The 23,955-nt window shown below is 48.7% G+C and overlaps 1 protein-coding gene across 5 annotated transcripts in view; it reads right to left on the bottom strand.

The window, feature by feature from the left end:
- Positions 1 to 23,955, bottom strand: part of PRKAG2 (protein kinase AMP-activated non-catalytic subunit gamma 2) — a 276,675-nt gene that overhangs the window by 84,033 nt on the left and 168,687 nt on the right. For all 5 annotated transcript variants that reach the window (XM_027101458.1, XM_027101457.1, XM_027101455.1 and 2 more), the window contains one exon: positions 18,703 to 18,914. In XM_027101458.1, the coding sequence (XP_026957259.1) occupies positions 18,703 to 18,914 (212 nt within the window). The remainder of the gene's footprint in view (positions 1 to 18,702; positions 18,915 to 23,955) is intronic.

Here is a 23,955-nt window from a genome sequence, read left to right as displayed (position 1 = left end):
GGAGGCGTCAGCCGTCCGTAAGTCATCACTCTCCACGGCTGCGCCCTCACGCTCCACAGAGAACTGCGTGTGCGCAGACTGGCTCGGAGGAGAAGAAACCTACATCTCCTGGACCAGAACCTACTCTGAGCGGCGGGCTAGCAAGGGCCAGGAGTGTACATCCTGGAGCAGGCCACCAGGGCCTAAGCTTGGCTCTCGCACTAGAACATGGTTTTAAACTCCAGCATTGGGACTTCCCTGGCGATCCAGTGGTTAACACTTCGCCTTCCAAAGCAGGGGGTGCAGGTTCATTCCCTGGTCAGGGAGCTAATTTCCCACATGCCTCCAGGCCAAAAAACCAAAACATAAAGCAGAAGCAATATTGTAACAAATTCAATAAAGACTTTAAAAATGGTCCACGTCAGGGCTTCCCTGGTGGCGCAGTGGTTGAGAGTCCGCCTGCCGATGCAGGGGATATGGGTTCATGCCACGGTCTGGGAAGATCCCTCATGCCGCGGAGCGGCTGGGCCTGTGAGCCATGGCCGCTGAGCCTGCGCGTCCGGAGCCTGTGCTCCACGTTAGGAGAGGCCACAGTGGTGAGAGGCCCGCGTACCACAAAAAAAATAAATAAATAAATAAAATTTTAAAAAAGGTCCACATCAGAAAAAAAAAAAATCTTTAAAAAAAAAACTCTAGCACTGCTACACTGTTTGCCAGGCCCAGCCCCAAAGAAAAGCAAGGGGCCCCTGGCTCAATAATTAAGAATTTCGACTGTGACAACAACAGGGCATTAAACCCAGAATGTGTGACTGCATGGGTCCCACAACCATGAATCTGTCTGTGCCTCAGTGTGCTCATCTGTAAAATGGGGATCACAACTGTACCCGCCTTATAGGGTCGTAAGGAACACGTGCGTTAACTACACATAAAGCACCTATACCAGCATTTAGCAAGAGCTCAAAAAATTATCACATCCCCATACAGCCTGTACTTCAAGTCAGACCATCTCAAACACACTACCCAAATGTGATGAAAATACAGCCTGCCAGTTCTCTGTGATACGCTCAGACACATAAACCCAACTTTATAAAAACGGTCTGACAGGTAAACCGAACTTTATAAATCTGGTTAACAGCAATATGCCAAGGATAATGCGCCTTTCGAGCCCTGGGATTTTTTTCAGTGAATAAACTATAATGACTGAAAACTCAGGCTAAACTTAAAATCTTAGTAGTGCTATATTGTGCTTCATTTTTGCGGTTAAGTTTAAAAAATTATAAGTACATCATTGTTTATCATGACCACAGAGAAATATAAATATGTTGTCTGATGAACCAAGAAAAATTAGAAATAACCAGAAGTTTAAAACAGAGGATACTACAGAATATGCTGCATGACAATGAGAAAAAAAGCTCATTTCATATGCAAGTATCTTTAGTCCAACAATATATTGAGCTAAGCATAAATCTTTGAAGGATCAGATCCACTTATAAGGATCTGAGTGAACGAATGCCAGTATCTTGGACAGAGTCAATGAGGAACATGTGATAAGATGCTTTTTAACTAACCTACAGCCAGCATCACTAAGCATCTAAAACAGTGTGTGTTATAATCATTCCATCAAAGTCCTTTCTGGTGTAGACGAATAAGGAGCTGGTTTATATTATTTCAACAGCTGCCCTTTTGTATCAAAGGACCAAGCTGGAAATAAGGCACTGACTCTCCTAATAACTGCTGCTAACCTTCTAAGTCAATTCAGAATTTAATTCAACAAGACTGGAGGGGAAGAGAGTGCAATAGAATGAACGGTTATAGAGTTTCTGGTTCCCTAATGAGCTGCATAAAGGCCCCGCTTGACTCTTTAAGTGGTGAAGGGATTTGGTGACCCAGCAATCACCCAGGGTCCAAACCAACCTGTTATAGCGCTGTTTGAATGGAAATAAAATTTGACCTTATTCTATGCGCTCAACCAAGTATATTTGTTTGTTTGTTTGTTTGTTTTGCGGTACGCAGGCCTCTCACTGTTGTGGCCTCTCCCGTTGCGAAGCACAGGCTCCGGACGCGCAGGCTCAGCGGCCATGGCTCACGGGCCCAGCCGCTCCGTGGCATGTGGGATCTTCCCGGACCGGGGCACGAACCCACGTCCCCTGCATCTGCAGGCGGACTCTCAACCACTGCGCCACCAGGGAAGCCCTCAACCAAGTATATTTGTAAATACAACTTGATCTTCTCGCGTTGGTCTTGGTGGGTTTTTTTTTTAAAGCAGTCTCTTTATCTCTAATTTTGTTTTGAATAGACCTTCTTTTACTGTCTGTTTATTTTATCCAGGCAATATACTCCCAGCTCTAGTGCTGTCTCTGCCTTCTCTCTGATTCTCAGAAAAATAAATTAAAAATGGCTTTGCTTTGTTCAGGAGAGGGCGTGATGTGTACGCCCTTCCATTTAAGTCAGGCCAGCAAGCTAAATGCTGATGACATGCTACATGCCTGGAGCCGCTGGCTCTAAAAGCCTTTATATTTGCTTTTACCACCTTATAAAAAGGCAATGGTTGAGTATTTATGCTGACTTTAAGGCTTTCCTCTCACATCACACAGACACCTTAACATAGGGGTCCTTGCGTGGACACTGACTAGGCATTTACAAACCGAATGAACACGGTGAATGCGGTCTACAGTTTACGCCGAGCGGGAAACAGACTTTTTCTTTAATCGCCTGTTTGTAAGATTGAGCAAGTGGACAGGCGGAGTGAAAACACAGCCCCATCTATGGAACCGTGTCCTGACAGCAGGAAGGAGACGGGGTCTTGAACCACTAAGACCAGGCCTCTATTTTGAAGATCATTTCTTTGATTATTTCAGCATGAAGTGCTGCATACAGCCTCGTGGGGGGCATCCTAGGAAAAATCCTGAATGAATTAAGTAGATATTTTCCACTCGCTATGTTCCAACACATCAAACACAGCTAGTGGGAAATTATTTCTGCAATTCATTCTTACATCCTGGAAAAGAATAAACCGTATTGATATTATGACCCAATTCTAGTGTCATGAAGCATGGGTGTGCACATGAATTGGTATTTGGCGACCCCCCAAACCAGTCTTAGTTGCCAGACAAAATGAAAGTGGAAGGTCAGATTCAAGTCCAGGAATGAGGACAGACCTTAAGGTAAAACGTGTTCCTTTCACTGCCCTGCTCACCTGACCCCTCAAACTGGCAGCTGAGTCGTGGGCAGGCAAAAGCTCAAAACCCTTCTGACCTCCAGGTACCAAAGTACAGCGTATACTCAGTGTCTTAAAAGAATCTGATCGTTAGTGAGTATATCTATCGAAATTGCACTATTTTGTATCCACATATCAACATGGTGTCTATCCAACGGCTTTGGTACGTTATACACATGCTCCAGGCTCTACGTGATATTTGCTGTTTACCGTATTAGACCTGGCAGTGTGCTTTATAGCTTGAATAGTATAAAGTTAATGCTGTGTAACCATCAAGTTTTATGAACAGGAGACTCAAAAATGACATTCTCCTGACAACCAAAATATATAAATTGAAGACAGGGGCCTGGTTATAATATTAAGTGAAAACCTAAGTTGCTAAACAGTTTATTCCATTGTCTACGTTTCTGATATGTCTATTTCTATATCTGTGTATAAAGGAACAACAAAGGCCAAGCAAAGAACGCGACCCCACAATTTAACCGTCTCGAAGTGGTAGAACTACAGGAAGTTTTTATTCTCCTCTTTATATCATTAGAGGATTTTTTTTTAAATTATCCTAATTGTAGCAAATGACACCTAACATAAAATTTCCCTTCATAACCATTTTTGAGCGCACAGTTCGTAGTGTCAAGTACATTTACATTGTTGTGCAACCGACCTCCAGAACTTTTCATCTTAGAGGAATGCTATTTTTGAGAGAGCATGAAATACTTCTCCAGATGCATCTAATTTTTAAAGTTAAAGGCAAAGAAAGTAAGTGGAATGGCTTCATCAGGCTAAACCAGGATCACTGAATAGCCTCACCAAGTTGTGAGTGAACACATTATAAGCGAGGGACTTTTAATTTGCTTTTGAGACAGTGTGTAGAGAGGGAAACATTGGCAGAGCTGTAGAAATCATAGTAGAATCTCCTCCCTGTAGTTCCTCAGAGCAGTGGTCCCCAACTTTTTTGGTACCAGGGACCGGTTTCATGGAAGACAATTTTTCCAGGGATGGGGTGGGGGAGGGGCGGTGGTTCAGGCGGATGCGAGCCAGCGATGGGAAGCTGCAGATGGAGCTTCCCCCAGTCGCCAGCTGCTCACCTCCTGCTGTGCCGCCCCGTTCCTAACAGGCCTCGGAGCAGTACCGGGGGCTGGGGAGCCCTGCCTTAGCGGGCTTTTTACTGAACTACTTGCTTCAATTTCCCTTCTTCTGAATAAAATATACATCTGCTTTAATCACGCTCAAGATGAGCAGATGTCAGTCTTACTCAGGACTCAAAATAACCTTGGGTTAGGGTTCCACGCTAAGCCTCAAAACTAGTGTAGGGACTTCCCTGGTGATCCAGCGGTTAAGACTCCGCGCTTCCACTGCAGGGGGCGCGGGTTCCATCCCTGGTCGGGGAACTAAGATCCCACATGCAGTGCACCCAGGGAGGCCAAAAAAAAAAAAAAGAAACATAGTGGAAAAAATGTTACAACGCACACCCCCTTGAAACAGGTTTACTCCAGCTCTGCTGCAGAATTGGGGCGTCATTCATTAACAGGGCAGGCACTCCATTCTCAGAGAGATGCCAAGGAAAGCATCTAAACTTTTCCACCACTCCAGCAGCTAATTTCTACTGAGTCATTAAGGGAACACTATTAGTACTGGTGTTATGGCTGTGTCACTGTTGTACCCACGATACTTCACCAGCTAAAGTTAATGCTTTTCTAAGGGCTGCGAGTTAGGGGACAATCCTGGTTCCGAGCTAAAGGAATTCCCATCTAAATGCAAATCAAGACAAGCCCATCTTGAATGCATGATCAGGTACAGTAATTTTTCCACTCTTGAATGTTCAGCCCCTAAAATGCATTTTCAGACAACCCTGTTAGTAAAGTGTCCCTTATAAGATGAAACTGTTTTCTTCCTGGCGCCAGCAGTTATACAGGTAAAGCTGTTTAGTCTTGATGTCTTTGATTTAATAAATGGTAAATGAAATGCACAAAGAAGATCATTTTTCTAACCTCTGCTTCTCCACTCCAGACTATATGTCCAGGCTCTTGATACCTCTATTTGATGTCCCAAAAGAATCAAAGTGTGCCCCAAAGAGAACTTGTCTTTCATCCCCAGATCTACTTCCCCTTCCTAATTTGATGACAAGCCCATCCATCCTTTCATGCCAGAAACTGGAGAGTCACCCTAGACCCCTCCTTCCACATACCACTTATCCGGGCATCACTGAGGCCAGCCTATTCTGCCTCAGATTCTTTTATAATTAATCCCTTCCTCCAAATCTCCACTCCTGTGGCCATAATTCAGTGCTTTGTCATCTCTCACTGGATTATTGTACGACTTTCTGGTTGGCTTGCTTATCTTCCCTCCGTGAAGTTCAACCTCCAGCTCATCGCTGGGGGCACCCTTCTATTAAAATGCAAGTCGACCAACGCACGCCTCTGAAAACCACTGCCAGGGTAGCCAGTGAAGTTTACGATGCTCCTCTGTGCTGCCTGCCTCAAATGTGCACCCTTTCCTAACTCAAGGAGATTAAGGGGAAGAACAAGGGCCCTTCCACCTAAACTCCTATCATTCCAAATGTCCCCAGTCCAGTCCAAAAGCAGACTGCGTCCTGTTATAACACTCTGAGGGGGAGGAGAATGCAAATCCTTCGGTCCTAGCTCTATAGGCCTATTGGCCAGTTTGCCATCTTTTCGGCCATTCTGATTCCTGGGCCTCTTGCAGGGGGAGGACTAGTGACTAACCCACTTGCCCTCCCCAGTGGGATGTGCCCCACACACTTGGTGGGGGCAAAGCTCTACAGCCTGTTTCTTGCCTTTTGAGGACTAGTCTCATTCTGCCACTTTGCACAGGATGTCTTAGCAACTAATTGGGAGGTAGTAAAGGGACAGATTAGTCAGAAGCTGGCATTATTTTTTTTTTTTCTGAAAAAAGGTCAGGTAGTAAATATTTTAGGCTTTGAAGGCCACCCAGTCTCTGCTGCAACTACTCACGTCTGCTGTTGTAGCATGAAAGCAGCTAAAGAACACGTATAAATGAATAATTGTGGCCACATATTAATAAAACTTTAATGACAAAATCAATGGGCCAGGTTTGGCCCATGGGCCAGAGTGTGCAAAGCCCTGAATTAGGGATACGAGCTAAGATGCTGAGTCAGTGTGCAATGGATAGGCTGAGAGTCTGGGATGTCTCAAGAGGTAGCGAAAAACCAGAGCAAGAGCATGGGTTTTGGAACCCAATTGCCTTGGTTCAATTCAATTCAATCCAATTCAAGCCTAGCTCAGGAGCCCTTGGGTAACTTTACACAGATTATTTCATTTGATCCTTATCACTATCCTGTGTAGTAAACACTATCTTCCTTTCAAACAGAGGCACGGGGAGAGAGGCCTCAAAGGTTCAGGAACTTGTAACTCCTTTCGCCAGCATATGCACATGCGTAAGACACACACGTGTTCAAAAGAAATGCCCTTCTGGATCCCCCTCCAGCTACAGCCCTTGCTCACAGCTCGTCTTCAGGCCAAACTTCTTGATAAAGTTGTCCACGTTCTCTGTCCATCCTCTGTCATCTCACACCCACTCAGCCACCCTCTGCAAGGTGGCTTCTGCCCCTAGCTTAGAGAACTCGGTGATGACTGAGACACTTTCTTCAGCAGAGATACATTTGGCCTGTTACTTATTTAGGTGACGTCCTTCACACCAGCCCAAGCGAGAGAAACAGATGATCGTGATGGATTCTGCCTCCTGGGAGAGATACTATTCGTATATCCTCGCTATTAGCTCCGGCATACATCCCAACTCTGCGTGACACCAACATTTTAACCATTGCTTCTGCCAGGTGAAGGCGGGGTTGCTCCTACAGGGGGGGAATTTCAAGATGAATCCTAAGGTGGCCACTGTCGTGATGGCAGATTTAACGCCACCATCCAAGACAGCACAATAATCCACCACTGGAGATTTACATTTCTTTACCCCACACTTGTATCTCCGTGATCACAACACTGCCAAGGGCACGGCCGTGGGACCTGTGAGTCTTTCGAAAGCGATCCCCCATCTGTTAGGTTGTGACCCATGAGGGAAGAGGTGGGAGGTGCTCCTCCAATGCTTCAGCTCAGGGTCCTGATTCTGCGGGACTTACTTCTTGCTGGGAGACTCTTGAGGGCAGGAATCATCTCAGCCATCTTTGAGTACTCAGTGCCAGGCAAACGATAGGGTCTTGGGAAATAACTGTTGAAGGAATGAGTTCCTTCTTGGGTCCTTGGGGAGGTGACAGAAGCAGGGCATTTATCAAGCGTTAAAAAAATGTTGAGGTAAAAAGACCCAATATCCTCTCCTTGGAGCTCAGCTACCCTGGGGAGCAGAGTAAAGGAGAATCCCACAGACCCAGACCACAAATCCCACAAAAAGACCCAGAAAACGGGCCAAGCTCCCAGCCAAGTACATCTCTCTTACTTGGGCTCCGCCTTCTTTCCACTCATGAAGTCAGGACACCAACACTGCAGGAACACGGGAGGAATGCTAGTGCTAATACCTCTTCTGGACAGCTAGGAGAATATACATTCTCTGCCAGCCTCTCCAACACACAGGCAGCACTTGTCTGAGTTCCAGCTCTCATGATAACCAGTCCCATCTTGAATCAGTTCTCTCTGTAGCTCCTACTCCTTGATACAATGTGAATTTTTTTTCAAACTATTTTTAAAGTATCTAATCTGTTGTGAGTAACAGATGATGAAACTGCTAGTCTGCCATTTCTGGGCAGATACTCTTAACGTCAAGACCTTATTAGGTTATATAACCTGATATTTTAAATGGTAGACAGAAATATAAAACAAAGTAGTGCACAGAAAATTTTTAACTACTTCTTAATGTCAAGTGATTTGAAATATTTTTAGATGTTTAAAGGGCTTTTCTGGGATTTGCCTGGTGGCGCAGTGGATAAGACTCCACACTCCCAAGGCAAGGGCCCTGGGTTTGATCCCTGGTCAGGGAACTAGATCCCACATGCATGCTATAACTAAGAGTTTGCAATCCACAACTAAGGAGGCTGTGTGCCGCAACTAAGGAGCCCTGGAGCCACAACTAAGGAGCTCACATGCCGCAATGAAGGAGCCCGCGAGCCGCAACTAAGACTTAGCGCTACCAAATAAATAAATAAATATTTTTAAAAGGGCTTTTCCATCTTAAAAAAGGGGCTAATTATTCCAAATAGCAATCTTGAAAATTGGTTACTGATTTCTTTCCGAATTTTCATACTAGGAAAACTAGGGATCTTACAGATTGATTCAGGGACAAGATGGTCAGTTTTTTAAAAGAACCCAAAGTTCCTGAGTTTATTATCTATTCTTGACTCCACTGAATTGTTGCTTCCCCACATACGGGATCAAACAAGTATCAGTTATCTTTTGATACACAGCAGATCACCCCAAAGCTCAGGGGCTTAAGACAACAATTAATACTTTATTATCTGTTATGGACTGAATTGTTTCCCCCCAGCCCCCCAAATTCATATGTTGAAGCCCTAACCCTCAATGGGATTGTATTTGGAGATAGGACCTTTAAAGAAGTAATTAAGGGGACTTCCCTGGTGGTGCAGTGGTTAAGAATCTGCCTGCCAATGCAGGGGACACAGGTTCGAGCCCTGGTCCGGGAAGATCCCACATGCCATGGAGCAACTAAGCCTGTGCGCCACAACTACTGAGCCTGCACTCTAGAGCCCATGAACCACAAATACTGAGCCCACGAACCACAACTACTGAGCCCACATGCCTAGAGCCTGTGCTCCACAATGAAGAGTAGCCCCCATCTGCCACAACTAGAGAAAGCCCTTGCACAGCAACGAAGACCCAACGTGGCCAAAAATGAAAAAAAAAAAAGAGAAAGAAGTAATTAAGGTCAAATGAAGTCACAAGGGTGGGGCCCTAATACAATAGAACTGGTGTCTTTGTAAGAGGAGGAAGAGACACCAGGGATGTGTGTGCTTGGAGGAAAGGCCAGGTGAGGACACAGAGAGATGATGGTCACCTGCACCCAAGGAGAGAGCCCTCAGGAGAAACCAAACCTGTCAACACCTTGATCTCGGACTTCTGGCCCCCAGAACTGTGAGAAATAAATTTCTGTTGTTTAAGTCACCCAGTCTGTGATATTTTGTATGGCAGCCCCAGTGGACTAATACATTCTGTCTTAATGGTTTCTGTGGATCAGTGGTTCATGAGCAGCTTGGCGGGTGGTCCTGGTGCAGGATCTCTTGCCAGGTGTCTAGTCGGGTTTGGGCTGGGGCTGTGGTCTCATCTGAAGGCTTGACTGGGGCTGGATGATCCACTTCCGTGGTGGCTCACTCCTACCGCTGGGATGCTGGTGCTGGTTGTTGGCTTGGGGCTTTAGTTCCTCTCCCCCTGGGCCTAATGAAACCTTTTTCATTCAGTCCCAACCAACCATCCTGAACCTTTTTCTTCAGTTCAATTACATATTAACTATATCATAAGGAGAAATATGATAGCCCTTATTTTCACCCATCAGAATCTTGGTATCATAAATTGGAAGAATAGAGAATAAGTCCATGTATCAGAGGCTGTGATGTACAGTTGACCCTTAACAATGTGAGGGTTAGGGGTGCTGACCTTTCACACAGTGGAAAACCCAGTGTAACTTAAGTCAGCTCTACATATACATGGTTCCTCTATATCTGTGGTCATGTACCCAAGGATTCAACTGACCTCAGACTGTGCAGTACTGCAGTATTTACTGTTGACAAAACTCTGCCTAGAAGTGTACCCATGCAGTTCAAACCTGTGGTGTTCAAGGGTCACCTGTACTACTCTGATCCCCTTTCAACAATGAAGGATTTTCCTCCAGCTGTTGGGAATCTGCCAGTTGGTGACCCTCAACTATCAGCTAGGATGGCCCTTGGCTGAAGAGAGCTGCCTTGCCCAGGGTCAAGTCCCTTCTAGGACAGCTGTCATCTAATGACTGGTGATGACAGTATAAAGGTCTGGCTCCTTTGGCCCAACTTGGGGCCGCTCTGAGGAGCTCCCTGTGGTCTGCAGAGGACTTCGTGGAGACTGCACCACACCGCAACTTCTCCCTTTGTCCTTCTTCCCTCCTTCCCTCCTCCCACAGGTGTTGATTCTAAGAGCACTTCCTAATAAACATCCTGCACACTAATATCTATCTTAGATTCTCTACTGATTGGGGAACACAAACTGCAGCAGTCTGCTTAACAGGAAGTTACTCTCGGAGAGGTTAGCCGTCTAAATCAGACTCCTAAATATAGATAAATGAGCCTCTAGACTCGAGCCCATTGTGCGTTCAACTGCAGACCCAGCTGCTGGAATCAAGTGATAAGACAGGAGGTAGATTTCAAAACTGGCCCGCATCCTCCCCATCTCCCTGCGTCCATGCCCTCTGCAATGTGACTGTCGCTTCCATTTCGTTCTGTGGGCCAAAGCAAGTCATAAGCCCAACCCAGACCCAAGGGGAGAGGACACAGATTCTACCCAGGATGGAGGAGCTACAGAGGGGCGGTTCTGAGCCCAGCCTCAAGAAGCCTGGTATGGGGCACCCTGTCTCGTGGAGCCCCGTCACGGTCATGAGAACACGTCCAGGCTGGCCGGTTGCAGGAGGAGACCACATGGAACAGAGACAAGCTGTTCTGGCTGAGGCCACTCTGGTCCAGCCAGTCCCCAAGTGACCTGCTAAGTGACCACAGATGTGTGAGTTAGCACAGCTGAGCCAAGAAGAATGCCCAACCCAAACTGCTGACCCACAGAAGGGAGAGTTAAATAAAAGGTTGTTGTCCTGAACTGGGGGGAGGTTTGGTATTCAGCAATAGAAAAACGGATACAGTACCTACCCCTGTTGGTTACAGGAATCAAGCTGGCCAGAGAAGAGGAGAATGGAGACTCCAGGCTGCAACAGGTGTCTTAGGTTCCCTGTGACTAGTTTTGGGGACACCAAGTTGCTACAGGGGCTGCTGCTAATGGCCCAAACATGCAACCTCCTTATAGGACAGTCCTTGGGTGACAGGCCCCATCCCAGCTGCAGGTACATCTCCTTCATCCTGGGCATCCCATAGCTGAGGGCGCCGCCATATGAAGACACAAAAGCCCAGTTTCGGGGGCTTCCCTGGTGGCGCAGAGGTTAAGAATCCGCCTGCTAATACGGGGAACACGGGTTCGAGTCCTGGTCCGGGAAGATCCCACGTGCCGCGGAGCAACTAAGCCCGTGTGCCACAACTACTGAGCCTGTGCTCTAGAGCCTGCGAGCCACAACTACTGAGCCTATATGCCACAACTACTGAGCCTGTGCTCTAGAGCCCGCGAGCCACAACTACTGAAGCCCACGCGCCTAGAGCCCGTGCTCTGCAGCAAGAGAAGCCACCGCAATGAGAAGCCCATGCACCGCAACGAAGAGTAGCCCCGCTCACCGCAACTAGAGAAAGTACGGGCTCAGCAACAAAGACCCAATGCAGCCAAAAATAAATTTAAAAAAAAAAAAAAAAGCCCAGTTTCCTTGCCTCGAGGCAGAGCAAATTCTGGTGCAGTTTACACTCCAGAGCTGCCCTGTTAACAGGCTGAGGCTAAACCTCATGTGAAACCACACCTTTGCTTTGTTTCTTCCCTTCCCTTGGGCCTGAGAGCTTTCTTCTGAGAGCACTCCTAATAAATAAACAAACTTGCATCTGAAACCCCGTCTCAGCCTCTGCTTCTAGGTACTCTGATTGAGGACACAGGTCAAGAGTGAAATTACTAGAAGAAAATGAGGGGGAGACGGGCGTGACTGCTGTAGAAAGGAAATGGGATCAGGACCGATCATTTGAATACCTTCACATCAAGTTTTCGACCCCACGGAAGATGATTCTTCCATTGGTTCCAGGCAAATACGCTCACCATGTGCTCCCACCTCCTAAGGAAACTCACCCATTTCCTTTACAAGCCCAGATGCAATGCTTGCTTTTCCCCTTCTATCTTTAACTGCTCCCTTCCGACTAACTCGTTCCCTGTCAGTGTTTAAATCCTTATGGGAACAAACCATCACCTCCATTCTTCCAGCTACAGCCCCATCTCTTCCCCCTCGAAGTCAGGATTCTGGAAAATCATCTACACTAGAGACCTCCACATCTTCACCTCTTAATCATTCACCCCACATCACACGGCTTCTGCTCTTGACCGTGCCCTTGAAAGTATTCCTGCCAAGGCTACCGATGACCTCAGTCCTTACGGTCCATGGCCAGGAACGTCACTGATCACGCCCTCCAAATGCGTGAAACACAACGAAATACAGTTCTTGTGCTTCTGTGATACCGTGTTTGCCTGGTTTTCTGCCTACTTTCCAGGCAGTTCAGAATCCCCATCCTTTGTTTGTCCTTCAAATGCCCACGTTCTTCTGGCTTTCTTCTCAACTACCATACCTCTCTCCGGATTATTTCATCTACTATCATGGCATAAATTACCTTCGACATTCTGATGATTTAAAAATCTTAATTTCCAGGGGAGTTCCCTGGTGGCCTAGTGGTTAGGATTCCAGGCTTTCACTGCCGTGGCCTGGGTTTAATCCCCGGTTGGGGAACTGAGATGCTGCAAGCCGCGTGGTGCGGTCAAAAAAAATAAATATAAACAAACAAACAAATTAGTTAAAATCTTAATTTTTAGCTCCAGACTCACAAATCCAGTTGCCCTTTGGACACCTCCACTGAATTATCCCACGGGCACCTGTTGTACCAGCACCAGCCAACACACACGTGTGTCCACTTATACACACCCCCATGTGCTCACATACACACATGCACACGCACACAGCCTGCTTCTCCTTCTCCTCTGTTCCCTATCCCAGCAAGTGCAACTACCACCCATCCAGTTTCCCAAGGCAAAACCTTTGGAATCGTCCTTGATTCTTCTCTTTTCTGCCCTCAACTAATCAATCACTACATCCCCAGCTCCTTTCAATCCGACGTCTTAAACAGCTCTCTACGTTTTAACACCAGCCCTCTTCTTTCCACTGTCAGCTGCCACCAGGCCCAGATCATTTCACACTGCATCTCATCTGAGCCCCTGCTGTACCCACATCCAATCTAATTTCCACACCCCACCAGAGGGACCATCCTAAAATGCAGAGCTGATTATTGCTCTCTGCTGCTGCTGCAAAAAATGTCCACTTCCTTCCTCTGGGATTGTTTCTTTTTAAAATTAATTAATTAGTTAATTTTTGGCTGTGCTGGGTCTTCGTTGCTGCGCGTGGGTTTTCTCTAGATGCAGTGAGGAGGGGCTGCTCTTCATTGTGCTGCGTGGGCTTCTCATTGCAGTGGCTTCTCCTGTTGCGGAGCACAGGCTCTGGGTGTGCGGGCTTTAGTAGTCGTGGCACGCGGGCTCAGTAGTTGTGGCTTGTGGGCTCCAGAGCGCAGGCTCAGTAGTTGTGGCTCATGGGCCCTAGAGTGCAGGCTCAGTAGTTGTGGCACATGGGCTCAGTAGCTGTGGCATGCAGGCTCAGTAGTCGTGGCTCGCAGGCTCTAGAGAGCAGGCTCAGTAGTTGTGGCGCATGGGCTTAGTTGCTCCGCGGCGTGTGGGATCTTCCTGGATCGGGGCTCGAACCCACGGCCCCTGCGTTGGCAGGCGGATCCCTAACCTCTGCACCACCCGGGAAGCCCTGGGCCTGGCGTTTGTGCTCACACTGGACTGGAGATTTTCTCCCATGAGAACTACACAGGCTCTATCGAATATTCTATTATGACTATTTCCCTATTTGTGGCCCCCCAATAGACAGGACCTCCTTCCTTTGTTCAGTGAGTCCTCAGCTATTTATCGAACCCCTCCCCTGCATAACGTGCTGTTAATAAATGGCGAACGAAATGAACACTGTCCCTGCCTCATAAGAGCCGCTTACGTACTTGTCATCCCATCAGCCTTTCCGAGCACAGTGTCTGGCACCCAGCGGTTGCTTCATAAATATTTGCTGAGTAAATAAATGATAAAATGAGTGCTGTCTACTAAAGACTAATTCATTACCCTCACCCCCTTTCCAATTGTAGAATAAAATTCATGGGAACAAAGCTTATAAAAGTGATTATAAAAGTGATTTTATAAAAGTGATCCGCTTTTATAAAAGTCAATGTTTACAGAGAGCATCTTTTTATTCCAAAAGGCAGAGATGAATTCTATCTAAATATTTTCAGGCTGATAGACGTCTTTAAGCAGCTCACATTCCTCTATAAAGATTATGCCAGTAACGGAATGCATGAAATCAGCTAAACGCTTAAGGAACTTAGCACATAAGGACAGTCAACATAATCCAATTAGAAAGAAACACTTAAATGAACTTGAATCCATCACCAGCCCTGCTGCCAAGGGCTGCCGAAAGCAGAGACCTGGGCCAAACTACAGCTGCAGAGGCTGTGACCAACATGCCGAAGAAGCTCCTGGAGGCCTTGTGTGATAAAACACATGATGAAGACCCCTGTCTAATGTCTGTAGCCAGTGGGAACACTGTCTTCCAATTTTGAAACAGATCATTTCAAAACATAAGTGTTTTGGTTTTGATTTTCTGATTTGATTTTTTTTTTTTTTTTTTTTTTTGCGGTACGCAGGCCTCTCACTGCTGTGGCCTCTCCCGTTGCGGAGCACAGGCTCCGGACGCGCAGGCTCAGCGGCCATGGCTCACGGGCCCAGCCGCTCCGCGGCATGTGGGATCCTCCCGGACCGGGGCACGAACCCGTGTCCCCTGCATTGGTAGGTGGACTCTCAACCACTGCGCCACCAGGGAAGCCCTCTGATTTGAATTTGATTTTCTGAAGCTCAAACTATATAAACATTGCAGTGTTGACTGGTTCATTAACAAAAATGTGGTGAAAGGATACAACCGAAAGTGTCTCTAATTCATAATAATTAAAGGATTGCTCAATCAGCCTTAATAGTATGTTAGAATAATCAAATATGTATTATGTGAAGGTATAATGGGCATAATGATATATTTTGAGACTACAGAAATTTACTATCATTAACTGCTGTATACAGATGTGTAGGGTTTTCTAAAATTGTATTTATAACCTATATACAGGTAAAACTAAGTGCATTAATTGTTTTGTACCTATGTGCTGCTAAACGGGTCTTAAAATAAATTTTGAATATAGTTTCTAAAATAGACAGCTACCATCCCCATGTCACTTATTTTACCAAATTGCCTAGAAGCACCTCTTAATAGACTGTACAAGGTGAACTTTGTAAAATGATCATGGACAATAAGGTATATGGAGTCCAACTAACTGTGGCCTCCTAAATTATGAAAAAAAACTGTGGTAAAATATACTTAACATAAAATTCATCATTTTAACCATTTTTAAGAGTACAATTCAGTGGCATCAAGTACATTAATATGGTTGTGCGACCATCGCCACCATCATCTTCAGAACTTTTTTCATCTTCCCAAACTGAAACTCTGTCCCCATTAAACACTGACTCCCCATTTCTCCCCATCCAGACCCTGGTGACCACCATTTTGCTTTCTGTCTCTATGAATCTGATGGCTCTAGGGACCTCCTATAAGTGGAATCATACAACGTCTGTCCTTTTAAGACTGGTGTATTTCACTTAGCATAACGTCCTCAAGGTTCATCCACGTTGCAGCGTCCGTCAGGATTTCCTTTCCTTTTCAAGGCTGAGTAATATTCCATTGTATGTTTCCATCATGTTTATCCATCCATGACATCTGCACGTTGTTGAAACTTCACGGTGCTATCAGTTCCCTCAGTCTGTTTGTGGAATCGCAGGCTCTGACCAGGGCACAGGGTCCATGCCCACCGCTGAGTACGGGATACAGACGAGGACCCCTCCTCCCTGGCCCCAGAACCGCCTCAGAAAGCCTGGAAGGGCCCAGGCTCGCTGGCTTTCACCAAGAGCTTCGTAGTTGTGCGGTATGAACAGTTAAGAATATCACTTTCTAGTCACAGTCGGGGTGGGGGCAGGGCACAGCAGGCAGACCTAGAACCCGCTCTGGATTCTCTCTCACTTAAACTGGGAGAGGCTGTCCCGAGCACAGAACTTCTGCAATCACGGAAAAACCCTGTGTCTGCATCCATACCATCACTTCAAATGATCTAATGTCGAAATGGCCGTCTCCTCGTCCATGCAGTGTCTCTTCTTACACGGGGCTAACCTGTCAGTTATCCCTGGTCCATGAGAAGAAGCCAACATTTTGAGACTTGATGCCTCTCTACCAGTCGCTTCCCTCTCGGCTCCCTCCTCCGGTCTCCTCCCTCCTCCCCCAGGGTTTCTGTCCCAGACCTCCTGGCCCACTGGCCTCTCAGCAGGTTTGGCACAAGGTGGAAGGCAGGAAGCAGTGGAGACGCCAGACTTTCTACCCCTCTGCCTCGCATGGCATCTCTGGCCAGTGGCTGCTTCTCCTCTGCGGTTCCAGCTCCTTCCAGACAGACACACTGGTTCCACCTCCCATCTGATGGGCTCCCAACACGTCCCTCCAGCCCGAGGGGAGTAGTGGCTTCCTGCGCGTGATCATCTTTGGGTTGCCGCATCATTCCTTTTTTGGGTATATTTGTTCTATTATCTCTATGACCAAATCTCTTTGCTAAATGCCCAGGAGAACAGAAACCTCTAGATCTTTTCTCATTCATACCCAAGAACACGGATGACCTTCCTCCTGGACCCTTAGCTGTAAGCGGCCAAGGCCTGCACCTCTCCACGTCTCTAGTGAGCGGTCCTCTGGTCCCCAATCTCTGCCAGATGCCCACCTCCCAGAGACAGCCCCCCGCCCCCAGCTCCTACCCTATGCGACACGTCACACTCCTTCCCACCCCAAGCCATGGCTGATTTTCTTTTCCAGGAGGCCCTCCCCTCCCCTCTCCCCTTATTTAGACCCTACAGTCACCCAAGGCTTCCTTGCCCTTATCAGACCACAGTATTTTCCCTTTCCCATCCCCTGCAGTGTGGACTGTTTGTTTCACTCCAGATGCCCACCCAACCTACTTTCCGCTTTTATTTAACTGTTTTATCTGAGTGCTATTCTGTTCCCAGTAAGACTGTAAGCCCTAGAGGGCAGAGACAACACCTTGCATTTTATTCCTCAGCACTTAAAACAATACTCTGCTAAGCTTACACCTAATAAAATAGTCATCAGACGAACAAGGAGAAGAGTCGCAGTAGGTTCTCTGCATGACAAACACATCTTCTTTCTCCCCAAAGGTAGCAACTGTTATGGTTGGATGGTGTCCCTCAAAAAGCTACGCTGAGGTCCTGACCGCTGATACCTGTGAATGCGACCTTATTTGGAAATCAGGTCTTTGCAGAGGTCATCAAGAAGCGGTCGTACTGAGTTAGGTTGGGCCCTCATCCAACACGACTGGTGTTCTCATAAGAGTTTAAAACTGGACACAAACAGAGACAGAGGGAAGACAGCCACGTGAAGATGGAGGTGGAGTGACGTTGCCACAATCCAAGAAAATCCTGGGGCTACAGGAAGCTGGGAGAGGCCAGGAAATATCCTCCCCCCCCAGAGACTGCAGAGGGAACGTGGTCCTGCCGAAACCTTCATTGCCCCCTTCCAGCCTCCAGAACCGTGAGAGAATAGCCTCCTGTTGTTTTAAGCCCCCCAGTCTGTGCCCCTTTGTTACGGCAGCTGCAGGGAGCTAACACCACAGCTGAATAAAATAGTTACATCCATCTGGATAGACTCTAGCGATACGGTCCTCGTGTCCTTGCTGGCACAGGAATGATATTGAGGGTCTGTGGTAGCCAACACGAACTAGGGGGCGGTGATGGTGGTCCCCACACGTAGGGCCCACGGTGTTGAAATGCAGAGTGTTTAAGCGCTGGTGCTCAGCCAGCTTCTTCCATCCATACCCACGAGTCCCAATCCTCCGAAGGATGCAAAGACACCTGTTTCACCATCCCACTCTGCTTTGAAAGGTTCACCTTTCCAAGGATGCTTCCCAAGTCAAATGATGTCAGACTTTAAATCTTTAAAATCTAGAATAAAATTTCTACAAGAAACCATTTTTTGGCTTTGCCTATGACTTTTTACTTTAGTAACCCAATCAAGATAAATTCAAAGAAAGCTTTTAATGACTGATTTTTAAAAAGAAGCTAAGAGGGCTTCCCTGGCGGCGCAGTGGTTGAGAGTCCGCCTGCCGACGCAGGGGACGCAGGTTCGTGCCCCGGTCCGGGAAGATCCCACATGCCGCGGAGCAGCTGGGCCCGTGAGCCATGGCTGCTGAGCCTGCGTGTCCGGAGCCTGTGCTCCGCAACGGGAGAGGCCACAGCAGTGAGAGGCCCGCGTACCGGGAAAAAAAAAAAAAAAAAAAAAGAAGCTAAGAGAGCAAAAAGCTTTTTCTGATCATGTTCCAGATGTTACCATTCATTTGGTTTCCGTTTGCCTACTGTGCCCTCGCCATTTTTTTCTCAGTTTGTGATTCATGATAAAATGTACCAAAAATGTCACAGGAGTGCACAGCTTTAGTTTCAGCTGTGTACAGACTCTGCCCTCCCTCCCATAGCTGGCGGCCCGGCCCCCAGGAGAAGGCCCAGACTTACAGATTTGGAGGGAGAATGGTGTGTTGGCGATGCTGACGGAGGCCTGGCTGAACTCTGGAAGGAGGACGGGCAGAACCTCTGGCCTGTGTCCGGAGGGGAAGAGGAGGCATAGATGCGATTTTCCAGTCGCTCAGGCTCATGCTTATAGGATTCGAGAGGAAACGTGTGCTGCTTGACCACTTGGGTGGGTGTTGATGGAGAGGAAGAGAGGCCTGAAGTTGAGGAGGAAACCACACAGGGCCGTTAGAAATCTGGCTGACACAGGGAAAGGGGCTTCCATCTACAAGGGCCAAAAATCTCAAATGGCAGGAATATAAAAGATCAAATTCTGAATACTGGGGACAAGCTAGTAGACAATGACTTCTAATCCCTTAGAATCAGCTGTGCCCAGAAATCCCCTCGTCATCCGACTTGAGTCGCGGGCAGAGCCGCCTTGCTGTGAAGGGGTCGCTCCGACAGTTCAGAAGCTGTCGGGGTGAAAGACTTCTTACACACACACTTCGGAGGCTATTTTCTGCCACTGAGTCCAAGACCATTGGATCTCCCCTCCTCCCCTACAGAGCATGGTGCCAAGAGCACGCGGAGGGGAACCCATATTACTCGAGAGGAGACATAAGGAAGTTCATGAAGGATTCAGCAGAGACAAAGGTCAGGGATGCAGACGTCACCTGACAACATACACCGGGGACCAGACGAGACACGCTGTTATTGTCAAAATGTGCCACGTGAAGATGGTCACCGTGAGTGTGCAGCAGTGAGAATCACCATGAAGATGCGCGCCGGGGGCGGCCTGGGGAAGGAAGGAGCCTTGCAGAGTGAAGACTCAGATAGACAGGAACCAGGAGGAAGCGGGTGGGGATCCGTGACCAAGGAACTGCAAGGAGGCTGGGGACACGACTCTGCCAGGGTGACAGGCCGTCCACTTCGACAGGGTTGGTACAATCCTGGGGGCCTTTCTCACTCACACCTAGCTGATTACACCATAAGATCATTGTTGTGAGCTGAATGGCGTTCCCCCACCCCCAGAGAGATATGTTAAAGTCTTAACCTCCGGTACCTATGAATGTGACCTTATTTGGAAATAAGGTCTTTGCAGATGGAATCAAGCTGAGATTATACTGGAGTAGTTTGGGCTCTTAACTCTATGTGTAGTGTCCTTATAAGAGGCGAAGACACAGACACACACACACACTCACACACACACACACACACACACACACACACACACACACAGAGGAGAAGACCATGTGATGACAGAGGCAGAAATCAGAGTGACGCCTCTATGCGTCAAGGAACACCAAGCGCTGCTGGCGACCATCAGAAGCTAGAAGAGTGGAGGAAGGTGATCAAAGGGTACAGATTACCAGTTATAAGATAAATAAGCACCAGGGATGTCGTGTACAAAATGACGACTGTAGTCAACACTGCTGTATGATACACAGGACAGTTGTTACGAAAGTAAATCCTGAGCGCTCGTCACAGGGAGAAAAGTTCTTTTCCTTTTTCTGTTCTTTTTATTGTTTCTATAGAAATGAGGGATGTTAGCCGACCCACCGTGATCATGATTTCACAATACACGCAAATCAAAGTATCGTGCTGTATGCCTTAAACGTATACAGAGATGCGTATCAATTATTTCTCAACAAAACTGGAAGAAGGCAAAAAGAAGCTAGAAGAGGCAAGGAGGGATTCGATCCAGAGTCTCAGAGAGAGCGTGGCCCTGCTGACACCTTGGTTTCAGACTTCCAGCCTCTGGAACCGTGAGAGAAAAAAACTTCTGTCGTTTTATGCCACCCAGTTTGTGGTACTTTGTTATGGCAGCTCTAGGAAATGAATACAATAACGTTGCCTGATATTGATTTGTTTTCTAAGATCAGACTCCGGATTTGAGTCTGATCTCTCACATTTATAGGTAACTGAATAAAATTTTTATTTTAAATTGGTTATTTAAAAATACTTAATCACGCAAGCCAAAGCAAAGACATCAGTAGACATGGTCCAACGGCCATCCTCTCGTTCTTTCTGACCTTGACAAAGACTGGTCAGCCTAGGAGCCACCAGCCTGGGGCTCTTTCTCTGTGCTGCTCTGTGCCACGTCCTCTCATGCCATCGCTGAGCACACCCCCGCCCAGAGCGGCCGCCTAACTCATCCCATCTCCCTCCTGCTGACTCTGCGGCCCTAGGAGCCTCCCGCCCCTGAACTCAGCACATTTCGTCTGTACCGAGCGCTACCAGAGTGAACAACGAGCTGCTTCACACCAAACCAAATGTAAAGTATGGAATTCTCTCCCCGCTCCCCGCCCCTCCCCCCGGCCCCCAAACGCATCATCGGCCCAGAGCTGTCCTGGGCCAGGGGCAGGTGCTTGGTAAATGCTGGCCCCCAACAGGCAGAGAAAGAGAAGGGGGCAGGGCCAGGGCTCAAGCTCAGTTGGCATCTCCCCTCCCATATTTCCCAGGCAGACGCATTGGGAGAGCAACCAGGTAAAGGAGGAGTGTCATTTTCCAGGGACCCCTTATCCCACGGAACCACGCCAAGTGGGGATCCCTGCCGCCCGGGCCCCAGGCTGACCTGGGAGGAGCTCCAGGTGAAAGCAGGAGGTAGAATGCTGTCACCACGGCTTTGAAGGTCTCCAGACTTATGACGTGAAAGGCCCCTAAGAGCAAAGGCCCCTAAGTTTCCACCCCAAAGGTCTTGAGAAGCAAGGCCCGTTTGGAGATGGGGCTGGGGGAGTGAGGAGGGGAGGAAGGAGACTGGGGACCCCGAGCAGCTGGAGATCTGATGGTCCAGCAGCTCTGCAGGGGGAGATGCAGGCGCTCTGGCAGGCAGGCCAGGCTGTGGGTGATACCCACGGAGCAGGAGTGAGGCCACGGGCCAGGCTGGGGCGGGCCCGAGCCTCTCAGGGGGCTGTGCCGGATGGGAGAAGGAAGCCCTCGGGCTGCTTTGTTTGTGGACAGACACCTCGCGGGCCTCAGGCCCCAGGGGTGGTGGCGTGGCCTTCATTGGCTCCTGTGACAGCCCGCGTAGGCGCCACGGTCCAGCGGGAAACGTCCTGGTCCCTGCTCCCAACTCTCGCCTGGGCCACTGGACACAGGGGCCCTTCCTGTGCTTTCTTTGGGGTGTTCCCTGCATTCGGGGTTTGTGCTGCAGACTGAACAGAGGGGGAAACAGAGCTGGACTGGGGGGGGCGGCTCTTGGGCTCAAAAGCCTGTGCCACTGACCACATCCTGACCACCCGCAGGGAACCCTCAGGCGGAGCCCCTCGGGGGCCTGAGTTCTTCACATAAAGGACAAGCGGCCCCAGTGATCTCCGTGCCCTCAGCCAGCAGCAACAAGCACCAGGGTGGGGTGGACCCTACTCGGTCTCGCAGGGCTCAGTCTAGACCCGTCCCCATCTGGCAGCGACCCCGCTCCAGGCCCGCGGGGGAATTTTCCGAGGCCAGAGGAAGTCAGTGCCTCTGAGGGGTCATTTCGGCAGCATCTCTCACGACTACAAACACAAGTTCTTCCCCAGCCGTTCTGCTACTGGGCATTCGTGCGTCAGACGTATTCGTGTCAGCGCTAACCAGCCAGTGTCTGGGGTCATCCACCTCCCTGGTGCTTCAGAGCAGAGCTTGAGACACAGGTGCTCATCTGCAGGAAGAGGCTACACAACGCACTGCACGTCCACAGCCTTCTTCCCTACGGAACACGGCAAGCCCCGCCGTCCTTCTCATCTCCCAGACAGAGGGGTAAGTGAAGGACGCAAACCGCAGAGCCGTCTGCATAGAAGGATCCATTTAGAGTTTCACAGACGGGGAAGAACCTGTACACCTGCATCCCACTGTCTGCACTGGCCCAGAGTGTCTGGGAGGATCTGGAAACACGGGCTGCATCTGGTGATGGGAACGACCGGCAGGGAAGAGGATCACGGTGGGCCCTTTGCTATTCTTCAACATGATGCATAATACCACATGAATGATGTATTTGTCATTCAGAAAATCGCTTTTTTCAGCCACTGTTCTGCTGTTGAGGCAAGAGGCCGGCTAACACTGTCTGGAAGCGCCCGCACCCTGATCCTGGCGCCCAGACGGCTCCGACCAGACGGAGGAAAGGGCCTGCTCCCCCCCAGGCCCGCTCTCCCCCTCAACTCTTCCCATTTCCCCTTCTCTCTGTAGGATGCTGTCCCCCTTAGGACAGTCTTCAGGATGAAGCCTAGTGGCCACTGTGGGGGGACTTTCAGAGCTGGCGGAACTCCTGGCTAGTTCTCGGGACAGAATGCTCGTTTCTCAAGTGCGAAGAATTAAAGAGACTGTGACGAAGTAGCTTGCTACCTAAGACGGCTCCTTAAAGCCCCGACGGCAGCTTCTGTGTCCCCCGGGACTCATCCCACACGAGCACCAGGGCGATCCTGACCCGGTCCCCAGAGAGGGCAAAAGGGACGGCTGGATGCAGAGGACACGCCCTAGACACACTCAGCCTCGGGGAGCTGCCCAGGATAAGGAGAAGATGCCGGGCTTTCCAGCCGGTGATGGGAACAGTCTGTTTCTCGTGGAACCAAATGGAACTACACGTCCCTCAGGGAAGCTCGTCTCATGGAAATCTTTCCAAGTTCAAGAGATGCATCCACCTTTCCACCTGGCCTCCTGCTTCCTCTCTCCTCCCTTCCCAGAGCAGGTGATTCCTGCTGGGAAGCAGGACGATACCCTGGACTATGGGGGCGGGTGGGGGTGGAGGAGGGGACAGGCAAAATGCTGTGTGGATTCGGAATGTGTGTAGCTTCGGGTACGGGGAAAGAACTTTCCTAGAACCAAAAACTCGCCCCCTCTTTGCACTGAAACCTGAAACATCTCTAAGAGGGTGGAGTCTTACGATACCATCTTACTGGTTACAAAGTGCTGGGACACACTCCTAGCAGCTCCCACCCCCCCCACCCCGAGAGAGAGAAAGGGGGCAGGTTTATGACCCCACATCACAGGTGAAGAAACTGGGGCTTAGAAAAATTACGGATCCATTCACTTGAGGGAGTGAATGGCAGAGGTCACAGCCGGATCCAAATTCTAGACTGTTTTTGCCGTGATTAAACTGGAATATCGTCCAGGGAAGGAACACACAGACTTAGAATCACACTTTGGGTGCGCGACTCACCCTTCCAGAAAGGGTGGTTCCATAGGCCAAGAGGAGGGAAGCATGGGTGCCTGGAGGGACGCTGGTGTTGCTGAAGGACGGGAGGGGACGCTGGAGGGACAGGGGGGCTCCCCGCAGTGGCGGGGCAG

Source organism: Aethalodelphis obliquidens, unplaced genomic scaffold (assembly GCF_003676395.1).
Source record: "Aethalodelphis obliquidens isolate GAN/ISIS:26980383/991018 unplaced genomic scaffold, ASM367639v1 scaffold5, whole genome shotgun sequence".
NCBI classification, from domain to species: domain Eukaryota; kingdom Metazoa; phylum Chordata; class Mammalia; order Artiodactyla; family Delphinidae; genus Aethalodelphis; species Aethalodelphis obliquidens.
The sequence above is the reverse complement of the archived record's forward strand: the minus strand, read 5'-3'. Positions and strand labels throughout refer to the sequence as shown.